This window comes from Peromyscus californicus, unplaced genomic scaffold (genome assembly GCF_007827085.1).
Source record: "Peromyscus californicus insignis strain IS unplaced genomic scaffold, ASM782708v3 Scaffold_15__1_contigs__length_86483966, whole genome shotgun sequence".
Lineage (NCBI taxonomy): Eukaryota > Metazoa > Chordata > Mammalia > Rodentia > Cricetidae > Peromyscus > Peromyscus californicus.
In genome coordinates, this window is record NW_026294447.1 from 67,211,564 (window position 1) to 67,233,686 (window position 22,123).

The 22,123-nt window shown below is 44.0% G+C and overlaps 1 protein-coding gene across 3 annotated transcripts; it reads left to right on the top strand.

Moving 5' to 3' along the window:
- The first annotated feature begins 1,183 nt into the window (after positions 1-1,183).
- Sp8 (Sp8 transcription factor) lies at positions 1,184-6,125 on the top strand. Of its 3 annotated transcripts, none has more exons than XM_052739204.1 (2): positions 1,184-1,780; positions 2,771-6,125. In XM_052739204.1, the coding sequence occupies exons 1-2, from the start codon at positions 1,760-1,762 to the stop codon at positions 4,262-4,264; spliced, it is 1,515 nt and encodes a 504-aa protein (XP_052595164.1). In that variant the 5' UTR covers positions 1,184-1,759; the 3' UTR covers positions 4,265-6,125. The 3 variants fall into 3 exon arrangements, with proteins under 3 accessions (XP_052595164.1, XP_052595165.1, XP_052595167.1); XM_052739205.1 differs by lacking the exon at positions 1,184-1,780 and adding an exon at positions 1,796-2,167; XM_052739207.1 differs by lacking the exon at positions 1,184-1,780 and adding an exon at positions 2,188-2,617.
- The last annotated feature ends 15,998 nt before the right edge of the window (positions 6,126-22,123 follow it).

Genomic DNA, 22,123 nt, shown 5'->3' on the forward strand with positions numbered 1-22,123 from the left:
GAGAGAGAGAGAGAGAGACAGAGAGAGAGAGACAGAGACAGAGACAGAGAGAGACAGAGAGAGACAGAGAGGGAGAGAGAGAAACACAGAGACACAGAGAGACACACAGAGAGAGACAGAGAGAGGGAGGGAGAGAGATCTCCAAAGTCAAAACAGAGCAGTTCTCTCGTGTACTCACGTTTTAATCAATTCCCCCTTAAAATTCGACTACTGGGAGTTTTCATGACCAGGTGAAATAGGAATTACTGTGGTTTTTAAAAGCATGAATATTCAACAGGATTCCATGGACTGGATTTCCCCTTATTTTGGTGTTGGCTTTTTTGTGGTTTAAGAAGTTCGGTTGTGGTGACTAGAGAACTGTAATGACATTTCTGAAGGCAATTAATAATAAAAACAGCAAGCAAGTGACTAAAACGCAGCGAATTTGAAGTAAGTGCACATGATGACTCGAACACACTCATAGATGGTCTGCTGAAACCACAGATGCCTCCCTAATGTAGCCCAAGCTTTGTCAAAAGCTCACATCCATTCTTACATAAATGGAACCAACAGATTTCGGTCACTCTGATTTTTCTGTCAGAAAGGCACAGTGGGGTTTCCTGTGAAAACTTCTAAATTGGGTAAAATGCTCCTCAATTTCTCATCCAATGGGGGAAAAACACACCCCCTTTTACTCCCCTCACCATCTAATCCTTTTGTAATTTTACTGCACGCCACGGGGCAAACACACCTCCTCCAGGACGTACGTTTCCAAAGCCGAGTCCCACCTCGGAAAAGGGAGTAAGGGGTGACCAGATCAAAGTAACGATTCTAAGGCGCAGGTTCACACATGCCCCACATCACCACCCCCTCGCCTCCCCAAACTTTCAATCTTTCTGTTTGGATGAAACATCAGGAAATGGAAGGTAAGCATCAAGATTTTCTTCAAAACTATATTGACAGACTCCAGGAAGGCAAGAAACAGAAAAAAAAATCACTCCATCTTTTATGTTCAAGGAGGCAGAGGAAGTTAGTAACTGAGGTAGGGTTTGGGAATATTTATTTTCCCGGCCTCACTCAACTTCGCAGTCAGTTTCTCCAGATCGTCAATCTCTTATGCACGTACTTTATTGTATTGTTCCTGTTCCCCACCCCCAGTTTTGGTGCGCGCGCGCACGCACACACCCCTCTTCCCTCTCGATCGCGCGCACCCAGGCGCGCACCCACCCTCCACCTACACTTAATACGCGCGCACGTCTCTCCCCACCCGGGATTGAACGCACTGTCGCTCCCGGCTCGCTAGGCTAGAGGGACAAAGTTACCTTACACACTTCCCAGCTCGGTCCCCTGACCCTCTTTGTCACACACTCAGTTATCCCCCACACTCTCCCAGTGGTTGCACGACCTTTGCTTGCCCCTGCTGGGCCACGTCCTTGCGACCCTGCCCCAGCCACCCCTCCGTTCGTTCTCTGCACTGCTCTCTCTGTGGTGGGGCACACTCGCGACCACTTTACACGCGCGTGCGCGCACACACACTCTGCGACACTCGCACACCCCTCCCGCCGGCGCCGATGACCTCACGGCGCGCGCGCGGCGCGGCCCGGCGAGGCCGCAGATTGGTTGGCCGCGCCTCCGCGGCACTTCAAAGCCGGAGAGGGAGCTACAATTGTGGCGGAATGGGCGGAACTGATCATTGTATTGCACACCTCTAAAAAAAACACTGCCTCTGATTTATCAATATAAAAAAGATCCTCTGAGAGGAGGAGGGCGCTTCTGTGTGATGGCAACTTCACTTCTAGGGGTGAGTCTCAGGATCTTCTCTCGCTGGTTTAATTAGTTTCCTTTTATTACCGATCGGAGGGGGTTAAAGTCACCCCGGCCAGGCCACGGGCTATCAGTCTCTCTATTGAGAGCCCCCCCCCCCCTTAAGTACAAGTGAGTTTAGAGAAAAGAAAGAGGGGGGAGAGGAGGCAGAGCCACTTTTTTTCAGCACAGGAAAGGTTCGTAGGGCATTGAGACCCGCCACCTCGCAGCGCCGGGCCGCTCCCTGCCCGGGAGACTTGCGCGTAGCCCCTAATACACTCTACGATTTCGAGAGGGAACGCGAGAAAGTTTTCCCCTCCTGGGCATACTGCGGATTCTTCCCCTTCCCCTTAAAATTTTTTCCTCAGCCCACCTTGTATTGCAGGTACGTTGAACTCATCTTATTTCTACCATTTTAGATGTACTTAAAAAGAAAGAAAGAAAGAAAACTAAAAGAAAGGTTGGAAAAGCGAGTAAGCCTTACAGTTTGGCCTCTTTGGGCCCGGGAGAAGCAACCAAGGATGGGTTGAGGGGGACCTGAACAGGATTTTCAAAGCTGTCTCTGGATTGCAGAGTAGCGATTTTGAATGCAATCCAGTGATTTCCCCAGGTAGTACGGCAGAGGAAACTTCTCCCGCCCCAGTCTGGACTTTCTGTTCGTTTGATCAAAAGCGTCTAGGGCTTTGTGCACACGAGAGTGTTGTCTTAGGTGAGAATTCTTGTTAAACTCTTCTTTAGCGTGGCGCTTTGCTCCGGAATCAGACGCCCGCAGCCAAACTTGTCCCTTCCTGTAGAGTAGGAGGCAGCCGGGCACCGGGGCAGCTGAGGGTGTCAGGTGAGTTGGTGGTGGCGTGCGGCAGCAAGAGAAGGGGAGCAGTGGGGCGTCTAGAGGCTACTGGGGGACTAATGCACATTTCTTTCCTCCCTCCCCCACCGGCCCTTTGCCCACCACCCCTCCCCCACCCCTCTTCTCCTCTCCGGGTCTCAGGAAGAACCGAGGTTGGGATCCACTCCTCTGGCCATGCTTGCTGCTACCTGTAATAAGATCGGCAGCCCCAGTCCGTCTCCCTCCTCCCTGTCGGACAGCTCTTCTTCCTTCGGTAAAGGCTTCCACCCCTGGAAACGCTCTTCGTCCTCCTCCTCCAGCAGCTGCAACGTAGTGGGTTCCAGTCTCTCCAGCTTCGGCGTGTCTGGGGCCTCCCGGAACGGCGGCTCGTCCTCGGCCGCAGCGGCGGCGGCGGCGGCGGCAGCAGCGGCCGCGGCCCTGGTGTCCGACTCGTTTAGCTGCGGCGGCTCTCCGGGCTCCAGCGCCTTCTCCCTCACCTCCAGCAGCGCCGCCGCCGCGGCCGCAGCAGCGGCAGCCGCGGCCTCCAGCTCGCCCTTCGCCAACGACTACTCCGTGTTCCAGGCCCCGGGCGTCTCGGGGGGCAGCGGCGGCGGCGGCGGGGGTGGTGGCGGCGGTTCCGGGGCACACTCGCAGGACGGTTCCCATCAGCCGGTGTTCATCTCCAAGGTGCACACGTCGGTGGACGGGCTGCAGGGCATCTACCCACGCGTGGGCATGGCGCATCCGTACGAATCGTGGTTCAAGCCCTCGCACCCGGGCCTGGGCGCCGCGGGCGACGTGGGCTCCGCGGGCGCCTCCAGCTGGTGGGACGTGGGCGCTGGCTGGATCGACGTGCAGAACCCCAACGGGGCGGCTGCGCTGCCTGGCTCGCTGCACCCGGCCGCCGGGGGTCTTCAAACGTCGCTGCACTCGCCGCTCGGAGGCTATAACTCGGATTACTCGGGCCTGAGCCACTCGGCTTTCAGCAGTGGTGCCTCGTCTCACCTGCTCAGCCCGGCGGGCCAGCACCTCATGGACGGCTTCAAGCCAGTACTGCCCGGCTCCTACCCCGATTCGGCCCCGTCGCCGCTGGCCGGCGCCGGAAGCTCCATGCTGAGCGCGGGGCCCGCAGCGCCGCTGGGGGGCTCCCCACGCTCTTCCGCGCGCCGCTACTCGGGCCGCGCCACCTGCGATTGCCCCAACTGCCAGGAGGCTGAGCGGCTGGGCCCCGCGGGGGCGAGCCTGCGGCGCAAGGGGCTGCACAGCTGCCACATCCCGGGCTGCGGCAAGGTGTACGGCAAGACGTCGCACCTGAAGGCGCACCTGCGCTGGCACACGGGCGAGCGGCCGTTCGTGTGCAACTGGCTGTTCTGCGGCAAGCGCTTCACGCGCTCTGACGAGCTGCAGCGGCACCTGCGGACCCACACGGGCGAGAAGCGCTTCGCCTGCCCGGTGTGCAACAAGCGCTTCATGCGCAGCGACCACCTGAGCAAGCATGTGAAGACGCACAGTGGCGGCGGCGGCTCGGCGGGCTCCAGCGGCGGCAAGAAAGGCAGCGACACCGATAGCGAGCACAGCGCGGCGGGCAGCCCGCCTTGCCACTCCCCCGAGCTGCTGCAGACCCCGGAACCCGGCCACCGCAACGGCCTGGAGTGACTGTTCCGCAGCCTCCCACCTGGGTCCTGTCTGGCTTGTATGCCTGGCCTGGGCTCCAGTGTCGGCTCACTGTCTCGCGCTCTCTCCCCGACTCCCTGTCCCTCTCTCCGGCTTCCCTCTCCTACTTTATTAAAGGGATGTGGACAGTAAGTAAGCACGCACCGGTGGCTGGAGCCCTGGCTCCCTCCTGCACGGTGACAGCGAGACCGGGCGCAGTGGGAACCCGCTCCTCCAGCTCCGGGTTGGCGGAACTTTGAGGGGGCAGAAGCCTCTGGAGTTAGGACAGGATGAATGGGATGTCTGGTAGACCCCCGGCCTCTTGGGCTGCGGAAAGCGCAGTGCTCAGCCAGCTTGAGCAGGAGCTGTGGGGAGGCAGAGGCTGGAGGTCAGGCAAGGCACTCCGGCCTGGACCCGCGAGCGCGCCCCTTGGGCAGCTGTCCCACTTTGAGCACTACCCTGCGCGCAGGCCTGCTACACCCTGACCGGGTGAGCAGAATTTAGCTCTTCCAGCTCAGCTCTGCCTAGTTCTTTGTGCCCTGCGGGTGAACCGCTGCGAGTCCTGTGAAGGGGAATCAATGCCGCTACCGTCTTTCATCTTTGTGACTTTTTTTTTTTAACTGAAAAAATGAGAGGAAAAAATAAACAAGCAACCTTCCTCTTAGCTTCCGGTTTAGATAATTTTCCTCTGCCTGTGAGCACGTCTTTCTCTCCAAACTGCTAATATTGATTCCAAAGTTATTTTGATCGCAGTAACTTATGGGGTGGGGGTGGGAGTGAGGGTAGGTGTCTTTTTCTTATGCAAAAATACCCCCTTTCCGGTGAGACCAGATTAACTATCTTCGTGTTTGTCCTTTTCTACCTCGTTTCACCATTCCCGAGCATAGTCTCCCAATCTTTTTTTTTTCTCCCCCTTTGGTTTAGTCCAATAGTCAATTTATCTAATCATTTCTGTAAATTATTGCAAGTCATTGAATATCTTAGGATTAAATTTTTTTCTTTGTGATTTAAACTCAAGTGAAGAAGCTATCGTTTATTTCAGATGAGGCTGTAGTTTAAATGCCAAAAGAGGGAAATAGGAAATAAAATTAAAATTCTTTGTAAAATATATCTGAACCTAATGGTTTGTACAACTGGAAAATCGTTCTAGATTAGTTTCCCGTTAAACATGACTCCGCCGGTGTGAGGTGTGAGGTACATTGTCCAGGAGACGATTTTGTATAGTATTTTTCTTGTACATTACTTCTGATAAATATTTGAAAATATATTGAAGTAAACTTGATTTTTTTTCTTTTTTGTCAGAAGAAAATATTAAGAGTTATTGCTGAGGTTCTGATGAGCTGCAGGTTTTTTTGAACTCAATTCTGGAGGTGCAGAGCCACACACGCACTTTCCGGGCCTAGTTTTGCTCGAATATGAATTTAGATAGGTATCAAGCTGTAACTAAGACACTATTTGATAAATGTTGGATGACATTTAATTTAATGGCGCATGTACTTATTTGCATTTGCTGGCAGTTCAGGCATAGTTAAAGTGAGAGTTCTATACTTCATAATAACGGGGTCTGCCAAACCCATGTATTAAATAAATTGTCCAAGTGATACTCGACTAACTTTGGCCTTTGTGTATTTCCTGAAGGTGATATTGTTAACTGTTGACAAACACTCCTGACACTACATTTAAGTGTTGTTTGCAGAGTCTGCAAACTAACTATTCATTGTAATGTTGAAATAATTTGGATATTTCACATTGAAATGAAAAGCCTTTCTCTGGAACATTTTAGACTTGCATTTTAAATGCATGAAATGTAATTGATTTATTTGTAATATTTTAAATGGTATTAATAAACTCAGATAAAAGACTAGGTCAGTTAATTTGTATTTTTTTCCCCTTTGAAAACTATGGGCATTTACATTTTATCTTCAGTTTTAATGTCTAATTTAAACAAAATATGACCCTGGTTTTTTTTGGTAATATTTAAATATTTGCCTTTAAGATAATATGTAGATGGAAGGTCTATTTGGCAAAGCTGTGTTTTCTTTGTTTACCAAGATAAAGATTATAGTGTCTAAGATATGTAATTAATTATTTACCATTAGATTTAGCTCATAGCATCAGGATTTATTGACCTCTTAAAACTTTCGAAGTAATTCACCAAGCAATTCAAAGAAATTTCATGTTGTTGCTTCCTTCTCAGTCTTTAGAAGGCCTCAGGTTGTTGGCCCTTGGTTGCATTTAGTATTTAAAAGGCCGAGACTTAACATGAAAGATCAATACATCTAAAATAAAAGCTTCGTTTAGGGATAACTTCTGTTGTTAGGAGGCAGAAGGGGTCAAGCTAACAAAAGCTTGTTTTTTGGCATTCTGTGTCTTAGCTAAAGATTCTGCAGAGGTAAATATCAGTAGATTCCTGTTGAAATGAGTTATCTGTTCTTTAAAAGTCTCTAAACAGCCACCAAAGAAAAGGAAGGTTAAACCTTAATCTATCTACGAGGCTATTGTTCAAAGGTGTCAATGATGCCAATAAAAAACATTGTCTTGTTATGTCTAAGTGCATTTAAGCAATGGGTGTTCCTTGAGCCATACTTTGAAACATAATATACTTTAAATGTTGATTGATGTTATATCAAACTATTTCACTATTAGATTAATATTATTTTGAATCAAACTGAATAAAAAGTTAGTGTGTTGAGATTCTAATAAGTTTAGCTTCTTTCTTTCTGTTTGCATGCTCCTCACACTCAGTTCAGTCTTGGTAATTGTCTTGAATTGAAAATTTTTCATTGAAATGTATGTAAAGAAACAAGAAACAAATGACAAATGCAGGGGATTATAAATCCTATATAAAGTCTGGGCATAAGTGATCAGATTTGTAGTTCAATATGTTGTGTAATAATACTGTTGGTGCCCAATCAGCAGACAGTCTTCATCCAGCTGTCCGCTCTATACTCACACTCAGGCCATTATGGTTATAGATAAACAAGTTATTTTGATATTTTGGAATATTGTGGCTCTAAGAAATGGTTACTAAGAAAAATAAAATAGTTTCTGTCACTTTTTTCCTAGGCATAATGCAGAACACAGTTTAAGTGTTTCTTTTTTGTTGAAACTTGCAGCAGCTGGGGGATGCGGAGAGGCCAGTTCTACAGTTAATGTAGAGGCAGGTAAGAGGACAGCTGCTTGGTACATTCATAAGAATGAATATTTGACTTGAGAGGTGGATTGTCTGGAAGATGATTTCTCTGAGGTGCAGAAAACAGGACTTACTTTTGTCTTGTAGGTGTGCAAACTTTCACTTTCTTCGACTTCCCTCAGTCTAGCTTGGCTTTAGTTTAGTTTTGTTTTGTTTTATGGGCATGGAGCAGTATTTCTAACTTAGTTTAACACAGAGTGGGTAGAGTCCCCTTTGGAGGCTGAACATCATGTCTCTTTGGGGAGTGAGGAAGAGAAACACAAAAGGGAGTCTCTTCTGTGTACTCTGATAATGGCTAGAAACTCACTCCCGTGAAGCCAGAGTGGCTGTCACTTTGAACCAAAGGACAAGCTTCCGGGCTTGCAGATCAAGGTAGAGTCAAACTAGCTGTTGACCCAGAGGTCAGGCCTGCATGTATCAGCCCATCCTCCCGAGACTGGGAAGGCACTGTCCCCCTCCCCAAGGGCTGGTGCTATCCAGCCCTCCCAGTTCCTCCCTCAACCCTTCCCCAAGCTGGAGTCTGAACTTCCCCATCTTGCTTTTTCCCTGGCTTCTTTATCGCCTTTTTAGATGAGCTTGTTCACTTAGGTCTGTGACTGATTTGGTGAAGCTGGACTGTCAGCTAAGATATGTTATGCAGGAAAGCTAATTTAAATCAATGTGATAGTTGGTCTCCCACAGGAGAGATACTGGAGAACGTTCCTGGGTAGGCTTGTCTCTCCACTGCCCTGTTCCCCTAGTCTTGGCATAACTTCTCAACTGGGCTTCTTAGCTAGGGAACCTACAGCTAAGTGCAGAAGCAGGCAAAAAGCGGGGATTCCTGCTTCTTAAGAAGATTGGTCTACCATTCACATTGTTGTCTCCCGGTGAATCTTTTCGGCAGGTTACTGAATGGAAAAATTTATTGAAAATAAATGTTTTATTTGTTATAGAAGATTATCTCACAAGTCAGAGGATGGGGGGCGGAGCTGGTAAATTAAAGCAAAAACATATAGGGGAAAACCGTAGATTTAAATATTCCCAGACTGCCTAAGATAGCAGAGATAAATTTTACTCATTTGTTTTTCACAGAAATGAGGTATTGATTTGATCCCAGTATTTTTGAATAAAGAATGGTTTTAAAATTTTCTGCCTTAAAAAAATGCTTGCGTCCAAGCAGGCATTTCTATTTCATCCCCCCCTCTGCCTCCATCACTAACTACAGGTTCGGGTTCTCTATTTTTTTTTTTTGCTTCCCCCCCCCCCCCCGCCCCCATTCCCCGATCTCCACCTCCACGATTCTCTTCCAAAATAGCCTTAAAATTCTACGACTGACTTTGGAGAAGAGATGTTGTGTAAGAGGGTAATGCAGTACTCTTCAGATTCATGCCGCAGTTCTCTGAGGTCATCCTCCAAAGGCTTTGCACAATGGTTGCTGTTATTTAAAAACTAAGATGCAGAGCTTGCTTGCGCCCTTATTTCCTGCTTCCGGATTAGGGGAAAGCCAGTAATCCCTGGGTGTCCTGGACCTCAGCCCCCTGGTTCCTGGGGAAGAGCGAGAGGCCACCCTGTAGACTCTCCCTGGGAACTGAACTTTGATTCGCGGCTTCAGGAGGGAGGGAAGGATTTTATTTTAGTCCCTGGACGCGTGTTTAATTTAATTTAATTATCTCTTGAATCTCTTGGCGTCAGGGAAACAGCCTTCTACATTGGCTTTGGTTCCTAAGGAGACTCCTAGAACCCTGGGGATAGCCAGGAGGGCTTGGAGTCACCTAACCCTAGGCATAATGCGTTCGTTACAAACATGTCCCTTAACGTTAGTTTTAAAGCTATCTTTTAAAGCTCGTATACTTGGGTTCTTGTTTGAAATCCACTTCCCAGTCTGGCTGCTCAGGCCGTAAGTTCTGCTGAAGGCTCACTGGAAGTGAGGGACCTGTGCTTTGCTGAGGTGTCCCCTCCGGCCCCTAGTTTCTACGGTTCTCTGAAAACTAACCGGTGGAGCCGGGGAGGAGTTCCCAGCCCTTCTCTCCAGCACCCAAGGCTCGGCTTGGCCTCTTCCATGTGCAGGCAGCTGTCGGGAAGATTGCCCAGCCGGCCCGGGAAGGTTGCACCGGCGCCGGCTGCTCCGGAAGCCTAGGGTGTCGGTGGCCGTTCTGCCGGGACCCTCGGCGCCCGGCGCACACAAAGGCTCCGCGGCCGCCTGAGCCTTCTGTGCGGACATCGAGCGCCACCCTGTGCCCCGAGGCCGCTCTGCAGAGCGGGGCCTGCAGCTCTCCAGTCTGATCTTGGGCTCCAGCATCACCCCACTCCCCACACGAAAACCGCACTGCCACTAAGTCTGGCTCAATGAGAAAATTTGCTGCACTTTTTTTGGCTTTGGGAGTCGGTTTAGCCGTCCAGGAGAGAAAAGATTTGGTAGGAAGGTACAGACTCATGGTACCTTGAGCAGAACTGAACTTTTCTTAAAGCCTTGTGCCTAAAACTCAACCACCCCTTTATTTCTTGCTTTCTCTCTCTCTCTGCTCTCCCACTTCTATTCTTTGGGCCTCTCGGTGCCGGGGTGGGGGTGGGGGGCGGGGAATGCGACCAATCTTCTTCAGGCTATATCTTGGTGATATTTGAAAGGACCAGGGAGAGGAAGATCAACTGCTTTGAAAGAGCCCTCTAAAGGTCTTCATTTGGAGAAAGTACCTGCAGCGTGCAAGCTGTCTGAGGAAGGAGGCTGGCATTTAGCAAAACTCTTTCCACCCTGAACTCTAGTAGGCTTCTCTAGGCCCTAGGCCAACAGGTAACTGGGATCCACTTTGTATCCTTGAGATTGGTCAAGGATCAAATTTGGCCATTATTGATGGCTCACAAGCATGATCTGTACTGGTGTGAGGTACTCTCAGACTGAGGCCTGGCGGAAACTCTTCTTAAGCACTAACAGGGCACTCTCAGGGATGCACACCTGTGCAAGACAGGGCTCTCAAAGTTACTCCTGTGTTTAAAACCCTTATTTCCATCAACTCCACACTTACAGTGGAGAAGAAAAGAGGTTCTTTATTTGGTGTGTAGTGTGCCCAACGAAGGCAAAGCAAAGCGCGGTGGCCACCAGCAGCTCTAGAACATAATTGACAAGTCCCCCTACGGAGCACCAGCCTCCTCCCTAAAACCAGCTGGTGGTGCAAGCCCCCCACCCCCACCCCCAGTCCGGAAAGCCAGGAAGCTCTGGAATGCGTTCTCTCACCCTATTGTGCCTAGGTGTTGCAAACCAGTGAAGGACAGAGCTTCCTGCTTTGATCTCATGGCCCTGCCACTCTGTAGCACAGAGGGGTGAGTTTAAATTAAATTTCTTTCTCTGCTGATAAGTTCTAATGGGCCTCAGAAGGTGAATAATTATGCAGTAACATTTCATGGGTTGTTGGAGTGGGAATTCCCACCGCGCTGTCACCAGGAACAGAATGCTCAATGCTAAATGAAGCTTCGCAAGTAAGCCACAAGTGTCTTTCAAATCCCCCTGCCGACAATCCAGGCCATTTCTACTTTTATCTTTCTTGCCTCTGCTAAGCAGTGTCATTTTTTCCCCCTTACATTCAAGTTTTTTAGTTGTGTGTGTGTGTGTGTGTGTGTGTGTGTGTGTGTGTGTGTGTGTGTGACTTTAAACAAATATTGGAAACAATCAATACTTAAAAGATCGTATTTTTGAGGAAAAAAAACTTTTTGATGATTAAACCATGACAAACACATGACATTGACAAAAGCTGGGGCAGTGTTCTGGAAAAAGGAACATAGACCTAGGCTGAAGAGCTACCTGAGATTTGCCCTCACATACTAGATTCAGGTCTAGCCCTTGACTTTTAGTGAACCAGTGTGTTGTTGCTGTTGTTGTTTGTTTTTTGATTGCAGAAAGAGTCAGGCCTGAAGCAGCTGGCTTTTTAAGAGGTGATCTTAAAAAACACTAGTGTTTTGAATCTACCTAGTTCTGCACCCACACAGTTTAGAAATGGGCTCTTCACAAGAGAAGGTTGAAAGGAAAAATGCCTTTGCTGTTCCATGCTATTTAGCTGAGGAGGACTAAATCTTTGAAATTTTAATTTACATTTAATCTTCTGCCAAGCTTATTAAGAATTGTCAACAGTTTGGACACTGTAAATGTACCATGGCTGTTTAATATCAAAAGGAAATCAGACCCTGAGCCTAAAAATAAAAGAACTCTAAATTTGCCATTTAAAGCACAATGAAGGCTTTCTTGCTTCTTTATTATTATTATTATTATTATTATTATTATTATTATTATTATTATTATTAAGAAAATTCCTTGTTCTTCGTTCACACCAGTGCTTCATTCCACACCGTTTTCCTTGTTTAGTTTCCTTTCTTTAAGTTTCTTCCCTTAAATGAATTGAACTCCCTCCCACAAGCTTAAAGATTTCTAAATCAACACATAGAAATTGGAGCCTGCTTATCAAGTTTTCGCTCCTCTCCTGGCAACCCGTTTGAAAGGGCCCAAACAATGAGTTGATTTACATTATACTCACTTCACCCTGAACTCTGTGCGAATGCTGGAAACTTTCAATAATTCACCTTGGGTTATCTTTATGTCTGTGGGGGAACCAATCCTTCCAGCTTTCAAGTTTTTGGCCACTTCATTTTAAATCCTGAAACAGAAGAAAGAAAGTAGATGGTCTCCCCCTCCCCAGAGTTCAAGTAATTGTCTAGTTGAACTGAAAGTAAAGGATTTGTGCTGCCCAATTTTGCACCCCATTTAATGCCCCTAATTACACAGGGACCCTGTCGTCGGGTTTCCCATCCCTTCAGGAAGCTGTGTCCTTGCTTACATGCTGATCAGTGCTTCATATCCCTTGCATACCTGTCCCTTATTTCAGCCCACCCCCTCTTCCTAAGCAGGTTCTTTCCCCATTCAATTTAGCCAACAATGGCCTTTGTAAGGGAAGGGACTTTGTGGCTGGTGGAAATGTATTTAAAATACATTTTCATCGATTTAGTGGCATTTTAACAAGATTGTTGAGTTATATATACTCTAACTTTTGTTACATATGTGAACTCTTCGTCTGGGGGAAAATAATCTTTATAGCATTATGTGTCCCCTCAACTTTAATTAAATGAGCTGTAAGGGGTTATAATTTACCAACCTTTATACTTTCAGGTAAAGTAAGTTGGTGCATTTCTTCCAAAGAATAACTATTTTACTTCAAACTATGCGAGTTAAGTTTGGGCAAGGTACACACATACACACTTTTCATGTCCTCAGTATTGACATATTTTAGACAATATCATAGTTAAGTGTTGTATTAATGACTGGAGAGCAATAAAGCCACTTAACAAATATTTTGAGAACAGAGCATTGTGTGTTCTTCTGCTACATACACTTTATAGGAGGCATGACATGCTTTCTTTAGTATGTAATTATTAAATGAAATGTGTTGCCAGTGACATGTGACATGTGACATGTGTTTTAGTATGAATACCCTGAAAGTCAGATTTAGCAAAGTTTTTCCGTTCTTAAAATTCTGACTTGTTTTGTAGGGAGGTTACTTTCATAAAGGTGGTGGTAGATGATTCCTAGTAGAAGAGAAATGATCTTATCTTTGTGACTTCTTTAGTTAGTCTATGCTCTGAAAGCATGGGTATTTTAAAATTAAAGGTCAGCTAATGGCTATGGGATCTTAGGTAGTATTCAGAGTTTCCCTCCCCCATTGCCTTAGCCAAAAATTTTAAGAAAATGTATCTAGTTTAATTCTATGTTTTTATTTCATGTGTGAACAGCAGATTAAAAACAATCTGTCAGTATTCCTTTCTTTCTTTCTCTCTTTCTTTCTTTTTCTTCTTCTTTCTTTCTTTACTTTTTCTTCTTTGAGAAAGGGGTTTCTTACTGTCCTGGATCTCACTCTATAGACCAGGCTGGCCTCAAACTCAGAGATCTGCCTGTCTCTGCTACCCAAGTGCTGGAATTAAAGGTGTGTGCCACCACCACCTGGCTATGGCCAGTATTCTTACTTCAAATAATTAAATGTACCTTTTTAGCAGCATTCTATTTATAATCTATACCTTAAAAATTTTATACTTTGAAATGACTTTCTTGTTTTCCTTAATATAGTAATTTAAAATACAAATAATTTAGTGATTTCACTTATTTCTCTCCTTATTTTCTGACTTAATTTTTAGGCTATGTTTGTTTTGGAAATTGAGTTTGTCAGAGTACAAAAAGATTTAAAAGTTGGGGCTTTCTCTTTCTTCTGTCTGTCGTCTGTCTGTCTCTCTCTCAGTACAGATAAGTATGCCTCTTACATTTAAAAAATTTCATGCATTTTTGTCTTGTTTAATTAAGATAATAGCAAAAAGGAAAAAATCTTTTAGTTAGAATATCTTTTCATATAACTGGACTTGCCAGATAAAATACTAGATAACCAGTTAAATTTTAATTTCAGGCTAACAGCAAATACTTTAAAAATATAAATGTACCTTCCTCAAAATTTGGATCATATTTATACTAAAGTTTTTCAACGGACCTTTTTAAAGATAAAAATTTAATGGAAGCCTCAATTTTCTATTTTGCTTTTTAAAAACTAATTTTTAAAATAAAAATAAAATTATATCATTTCCCCCCACTCTCTTTTCAACTCTCTCCATGTCTACCCTCACTTCCCTGCCACACTCCTCAATTTTCTGACCTCTTTTTCTTTAGTTGTTATTGCTTATATAGATATGCAGTTAGGGAGGCACTCTACCAGACGTATGCCTGGGCCTGATATTTAAACTTCTGATAATTTTTTTAAGACTCTAGAAAAGTACAGATTGCTGTAGAATAATAACATTATAAAGTGCCTCGGTGGTGTCACATGCCTTTAATTCCAGTACTTGAGAGGCAGAGGCAGGCAGATGTCTGTGAGTTCAAGGCTAGCCTGGTCTACAGATGTCAAAGTCAGGACTGTTACACAGAGAAAGTCTGTCTTGAAAACCAAAAGGGGAAAAAAAAAGTGCCCAGGTAGAAATGACCACATTACTCTCCTAAGGAAGACAAAGCAGTTTATAGTCCAACAGACAGTGACTGAATCAGCCTCAGGTCATACCATTGTGGAATTACACACACACACACACACACACACACACACACACACACACACACACACACAGGTGCGCGCACAAGTGTACACTTGTTGCTTTAATAAGAAAGAAATCATTCTTCTTCTTTCTCTTCTTCCTCATCTTCATTTTGAGATGGTCTCATGTATCCCAGGCTAGCTGAAACTCACCTGGAGTTGAGGGAGGATTCCTGGGTTTTTCCCTCCCTCCCTCCCTCCCTCCCTCCCTCCCTCCCTCCCTCCCTCCCTCCTTTCTTCCTTCCCTTTCTTTTGAGACAGGCAGGGCTTCTTTGCATAGCCCTGGCTGTCCTGGAACCCACTTTGTTGACCAGGCTGGCCTCAAACTCAGAGATCTGTCTGCCTCTGCCTCCCAAGTGCTGGGACTAAAGGTGTGAGCCACCATAGCCTGGCTCAGAGTCTTAACTCTGTGCTTTGAGGGGAGGAAATGCAAGTTGGTGAGTTCATTGGTCATAGATGTTTCTAGAATATGGCCTCAGGGGGAGCAGAGACAACTTTATCTCATGTTTTCTTGCTTGCTTGTTCTCTCTCTCTCTCTCTCTCTCTCTCTCTCTCTCTCTCTCTCTCTCTCCTCCCTCCTCTCTCCCTTTCTTTTTTTCCCATCCCTCTTCACCCTTCTTTCTTTATTGCCTTCCTTTTTTTTGTTTTTGTTTTTGTTTTTGACAGGGTCTCTCTACATAGTTCTGGCTGTCTTGGAACTATGTAGACGAAGCTGGCTTTGAACTCACAAAGATCTACCTGCCTCTGCCTCCTGAATGCTGGGATTAAAGGTGTGTGCCACCACACCTTCTTTGTTCCTTCTCTCCCTTCCTTTCTTCCTTCTTTCCTTTCTACCTTTTCTTATACTGAGTCCCAGACTGGCCCTGCACTCATGGCGGTCCTCTTGCCTCAGCATCCACATATTGGATTACAGGAGTATGCTACCACACCCAACTTATAATGATGTTTTAAATATTATGTTTGTTTTTGTTCAGAAACATTCAATCAGCAAATGCTGAGTGCCTCCTTGTGTTCATTTGAATTATTAAAAATAAGTCTGAGTATAGTGATGATGAGTGAGTCAGTCATAATTCCAGAACATAGAATCATAAAAGAAAACTGAAACTATCCTTGTGTTCTCACTTTAGGGAAAATAAAGTCTTTGTTTGAAAAGTAAATCACCCCCCCCCCATCACCCTGCGGTTATGTCGCTACAATTAACTATTTAAAAATGATTAGGAATTACAGTTTGTCATCTTACAATGCTTTGAAGTATCTTAAAATAGTGTAAACTTTAGTCTCTGGGTATACATGTATTTACTCAGAATTCAGTATCTATTTTTGTTTAAAACTGTCCTGCGAATAGAGATTAGTTTGTCCTTATAGTTACTGATTATTTCATATTCTCTGTGTTTAAAAAAAGTCAAGAGCTCAGTAATGCTATTTCCTGGACTTTCAGGAGAGTGGCAGATTTTTTTCTGTTTTGACTGCACGTGAATTCACAATACACTGAAGAGATTAAAACGGAGAAAAGAATCGCTGTCTTTTTAAAACTTGGAGGGCTGGTGAGATGTCTCAGCTTGTGGATAAGAGCTCCTGTCACCAAGCCTGATGACCTGAGTTTGATGCCCAGAACCCACGTGGTGGAAAGAGAATCAGTTGCTCCTTGACCTCACTGCATACTGTGACACATGTGTGCTCCCCCTAACAAGTGAATAAATGGAAAAAATTTCTTATTAAAAAAGAATTTTTTCAAAAGCAAAGATAATGATTGTTAGACTTCATTAATTGTTCAAAGTTTTTGTTTAAAACTCTTACCTATAGATTCTGTATATAAAGTCATTAGTTTTTACAATTTTTTTATTTATTTCTTGAATCAACAAATTCTTTTTGAGATGCTGATGCAGGCTGTGGATCTCCCTTTAAAAAATACATTTCTCAGTCTTTAATTCCAGCACTCGGGAGACAGAAGCAGGCGGATCACTGTGAGTTTGAGGCCAACCTTGTTTATAGAGTGAGTTCCAGGACAGCTAGGGTTATGTAAAGAAACCCTGTTTCAAAAAAAGTAAATCAAAAGAAAAACAACAACAACAAACAAAAAAAAACCAAACACCAACATGTCTCACACACTCTTCTGATGCCTGTCAGGGAACCACTGGGCTCCACCTGGGGAGTGAGCTATTATATTTGTATGCTGCACTAAAACAGGACTCATTTCAGAAGTATTTGTTGGAGTTGAGTCAAGGAAAACATCTTTACTGTCTGGTTCAATAGTCTCCCTTAACAAAAATTAATGTAGAAAAAGAAGGGTTAAATCTTGTCTGACTACACTGTTGTGTTCTATTTTTAAATGAAGATGATAATCTTCATCAAAGAGAAAAACCATGCAGTACTGTTCAAGTTCAGAGTAGGACTGAATGTTGGGATTTCCATTTTTCTGGCTAGTTCTGGCTATGCTGGGTTTGTGATACCATTTGCCAAATGCTTTGATTTTGTCTAGGTTAATGTCATAAGACTTCTGCCAATATATGGGAACATCTCAAGTAGTTTTGTGCTGTCGCTAGTAGAATGCCCAATTTTAAAACCATTTCATTACTCGAGTCAATATTTAGTAAAATGTGTGTGTGTGTGTGTGTGTGTGTGTGTGTGTGTGTGTGTGTGTGTGTGTAATGCTGGAAATAGAATACAGGACCTTGTACATGCAAGCCACACGCTGTACATCCTCAATGCTCAAGGCAGTATTTATTTTAGAATGTTTGAAAAGCCATTCACAGCAATCCAGACCTCAGTAGTGTCTGGACTGAGTTGAAACTCAGTAGAGTTTTGGGCCATCACTGTTGCTTTCTTCCAAATCTCAGCCATAGCTTCTACTTAAAGACACCCGCCCCCCAATTTCAACATTGTAAATCTGTCCCTTTAACTCATGGTGGGGAATCTTTGAGTGTCTGCTTCTTCAGTGCTTCTCTTGTTTTTTACAAGACATTTATCAAGATCTTTCTTATTTAGACCAAGGAGGGGAATGATGCAACTGGGCTGCAGAAGGAACAAAGAAGTTAGGATAAGACCCTGAGAGTGAAGATAGCAGAGATGATTCAATAGTCTGAGGCAATCTGTGTAGACATCAGAGCTAATCTATCCCTGCACTGAGGCTTGTGACAAAGGCTGGGATGCCTGAGGCCTTGCTGAGTGTGTTGTGGAGGCACTGTATTCCTAACTCCTCTGTGTTGTAGTAAGGATGTATAAGGAAAGTATATCAGAGTGTGGAGGGGCTGGGAAAAAACACAGCTCCACACCAACATGTTAGCCAAAGAAGAAAAGCATAGATCTTTGTTCAGACATTTGTACTTTTACAGCCTAAGGAGAAGGCACACCAAAAAATACCTCTCCATCACAGTTGCATTTAGGAGGGTTGTTGGGTTATCTGGTGGGATTCCATCCAGGAGGGATGTTGGGTTATCTGGTGGGATTCTATCTAGGAGGGATATTGGGTTATCTGGTGGGATTCTATCTAGGAGGAATGGTCAGTTAATTAGCTGGTGGGATTCCAAAATGACTCTAGCTTGTGTCAAGTTGACATAAATTGAGTAACAAGCCAAAGCATGTAGGTGCAACCATCTACTGATGAGTGAGAGCTTCAGGACTGGGAAATACTCTTAATGGTCCCAGCTGAGTCTATGCTATTAATCTTATGCTCCTACTAAATGCTAGAAACACTCCATTTTACAATTCTTTCTGCAATTCTCAGTGTTGCATGCATGGGTTTTTCAGAATTATTAATCAGGCTTTTACTTTTTCTCTATTCCTTTAAAGAATTGTCCTTTCCCATGCTTGAGAATAACATTGACCTTGTTGAGTTTCAATATCTCTTGCTCCATGAATTCTGTCTGTCCTAGAGAGCCAGGCTTTTCTTTTGGAGTAAATTGCTGTTCATTAGTGTCTGTCTTCTTGGGGTACACAGCTCTAAGAAACTGAATAGTGCTGGGTAGTGGTGGTGCACGCCTTTAATCCCAGCACTCGAGAGGCAGAGGCAGGCGAATCTCTGTGAGTTTGAGGCCAGCCTGGAATACAAAGCTAGTTCCAGGACAGCCAAGGTTATACAAAGAAACTCTGTCTTAAAAAAAAAAAAAGAAAGGGAAAAAAAAAACCCCTGAAGAGTAAAAGAATTTATGAAACTGGTGCAGGTAAATTTAGCTGAAACTAAAGCCTTGGGACCAAGAGTTTGTATTCTTCTCTTATTTAGGGTCTTCTGAGGATTTGATGATGAAATATGTTTTCCTTCTAGTCCTAACCTGATTGCTAGACTGTATTACTTTATTTAGTGTTTGAGCAATGTCCTGTGACCTCCCTTCATCCTTCCTGTTTTTCTTTTTCCTTCACTCTATCCTTCCCTTTTTCCTTTTCTCCCATCTTTTTGCTTCACAGTTGCCTACAACATTTGGTAATTTAACAATATCAACCCTTTCCTAGAATTTCTTCTTGACTGTCAACTGGGTCAAGTGTCAGTTTTAGATATGTACACTTGTGGTTTTAAAGTGAACTTTTAAGTATCCGTAATTATTATTGATAGGGAGCTAAAGGTTTAAAAGCTACAGCATCATCACATCTTTTATCTTCTTTCCTCTACTTCAAACTTTCTATTTCCTCTCTGTGGTGGTTTGAGTGAGAATGCCCCCCACAGGCTCATATATTTGAATAGTTGGTTCCCAGTTGGTGAAACTGTTTGGGAAGAATTAGGAGGTGTGGCCTTGTTGGGGGAGGTGTGTCATTGGGGTGGGCTTTGAAATTTCAAAAGACTCATGCCATTCCCAGTGTGTTCTCTCTCTTCCTCTTGCTTATGGTTTGGGATGTGAGCTTTCAGCTGTTCCTGCCTCCAAGCTTTCATTCTGCCATCATGGATTTGAATCTTCTGAAACAATTAAATGTTGTTTTTGTTTGTTTTTTGTTTGCTTGGTCATGGTATTTTATCACAGCAATTGAAAAGTAAGACACTCCCTTAACTGTTTCTTATTGGTAAATTTTCTAGCCATCCCATGGTGCCACTTTACAAATCATTTTGGAATAAAAGTTCAAACAAAAAGTGATACACGAGTTGATGCTAATATAGTACAAATTTCATGTGGTCATATAACACATCTCTGTGCTCCGTGTGAAACAGAACTATTCAGTGGCAGAAAGTCAGTTCAGTTGCTATGACCTAAGTAGGCATACTACAATTTGATTAAGAGGTGGTAGGGTATAGTGGCTGGGTTAGTTATACAAAAGGTGTGACATTGTTACATCTTTTGTTTTTACTGACACCTGTGCATAGTTTATTCTTTTAAATTCATTCTTGTCTCTTGCTATCCTCATTGGTGTTTTAATTGTTTTAAGGCTCATCAGATAGTCATCTTTCCTGAGAAGGAAGGGTGGTTGGCTTCAAGGGTAAGATGTGGCCATGACTGAGAGCTGCTGTGACATATAACACTTCTAGATGTTTCTGTAGAGGATGTTACCTGTTTGAACACCTTCTGTGTTGCATGTAGAACTTTCTTGTCTTTTTTTTGTGTGTGTGTTAACCAGTGCTTGTTTTTAAGTCTTTTATTTCATAATGATATCCAGTCCCAGAGGGAAAGGAGAGGCAAATGACTGAAGAGCCTCAGTCAAGTTTGGATCAAAATGAGTCAAGTGAGAGGCTGAGTGCTGACTGGCAAAAATCAGTCTTTCTTAGGTCATAAATCCTTTGTTTTTCTTACAAAAATATCAATCCCTATTAAGCTTCTTTTTCAATATAGAGTTACTTGCTTTAACACAAAGAGTAGGAATTTAAAAGTTGGACTTATAAAATGGATTAAGCATATATCACTGTTACTTATTTTGAAACAATTATTCAAATGTAGTCCTAAAACATTGAGTTCCTCTGGGATAGCAATTCCATTTTAAAACACATAACCTTAAAAATTGGGGGGTTGGGGTTCCTACATGTTTATTTGCATCATTTCCACCATCTCTCTCCTCCCTCCAACTCTTACCATTCCCCCAACTCTCTCTCAAATTCATGACCTCTTCCTTACTTTTTATTGTCACATATATACATCTGTATGTACACACACACACACACACACACACACACACACACACACACACACTCTATCTATCTATCTATCTATCTATCTATCTATCTATCTATCTATACTATGTACTCAGATATATACATTTAGTGTTTCTCATCTGTATATGTGTTTAAGACTGCTTGGCATTGGGTAACCTCTCAGAGGGTTAATCCCTGGAGAAGACTGAGTGAGTCTCTCTCTCTCAGTAGCTATTAATTGCCTGTAGTTCTTCATCTAGGGGTGGGCCCTGTGAGATTTCCTCCATCTGCTTAGACATGTCAACTGGTGTTCTCATTATATGGGTCTTGTTTAGGTGACATAGTTTTGAGATTTTTATGGAAGCAGCTTCCCTATCATATATAGAAGATACTATCTCGCAGCTGTTATCTGGTCTTCTGGCTCTTACAGTCTCTCTGTTCCATCTTCCATGATGTTCCCTGAGCCTTAAGTGTAGGGTTTGCATTGTAGATGCATCAGCTGTGGTTGGGAACCTCAAGGTCTGTTCTCTCCTGACCAGTGGTAGAATTCTGTAATCATTCCCATCTGCTACACCAAGGAGTTTTTTTTTGATGAAGGATGAGAGCTACACTTACCTGTGAATATAAGTATTTAGAAAGCAAATGGTAATTATACTGGTTTAGGAAGTAGGTTCTCCTTTAGAGACCATAACCTCATCATACATTGGTAGTTGGTTAGGTTTACAGTACAAGTCATGAATTCCCTACTATTGAAGTAGCCTTAAATCCAATTAAATAGCTGTTAGTTATCCCTAAGATACAAGTGACAGTATCGCACCATGGGATATATCTTGTTGGGCTGGTCATTGTTATTGTCCATAGGCTTTGTATTTAGGTAGGACTTGATTGCTTTTCTCCCTGGACAGTTTGCATAGCATCTTTGAAAACTATTGTAAATTCATAGCTGATTATAATAACTTGAGGACAAGGTGTTTTGATTGTGTCAGTTTAAAGAAAGTGGTGTATTTTAAGAACCTTTCTAAGAAGTGTATAGCAAGGAGATGTCTCAGTCTATAAAAGTCCTATGGTTCAAGCCTAAGAACCTGAGTTCGGATCCCCATATCCACATTTAGAGATACCTTGGTTGTGAAAACATGATTCTTGAGATTACAGCTGATCTTGTTCAACTGTTATTGGTCAGCTCAGGAAGGAATGTCTGTTGAGACAGCCTATCTCCAAAGATAGACTGTCTGGCCTTGGAGAGACTGCAGGTGAGATACATAGTCCCCTATAGCTGCCACAATTTCCTTATTCCCAAGCTCCTCACCCTTCCTCTGTATAGGGTTGCAATCAGCTTTTTCCCCTGGCAGGCTCCTTCGTTTCCCAAGGGAGAGGTTGCTCTCACTGTGTGTTCTAATAAATACAGTCTAATCTGTTGAAGTCAGACTCTGGTCTCTTTCCTATCTCTGTCTTTTTTTTTTTTTTCAAGACAGGGTTTCTTTGTGTAGCTTTGCACCTTTCCTGGAACTCACTTGGTAGCCCAGGCTGGCCTCGAACTCACA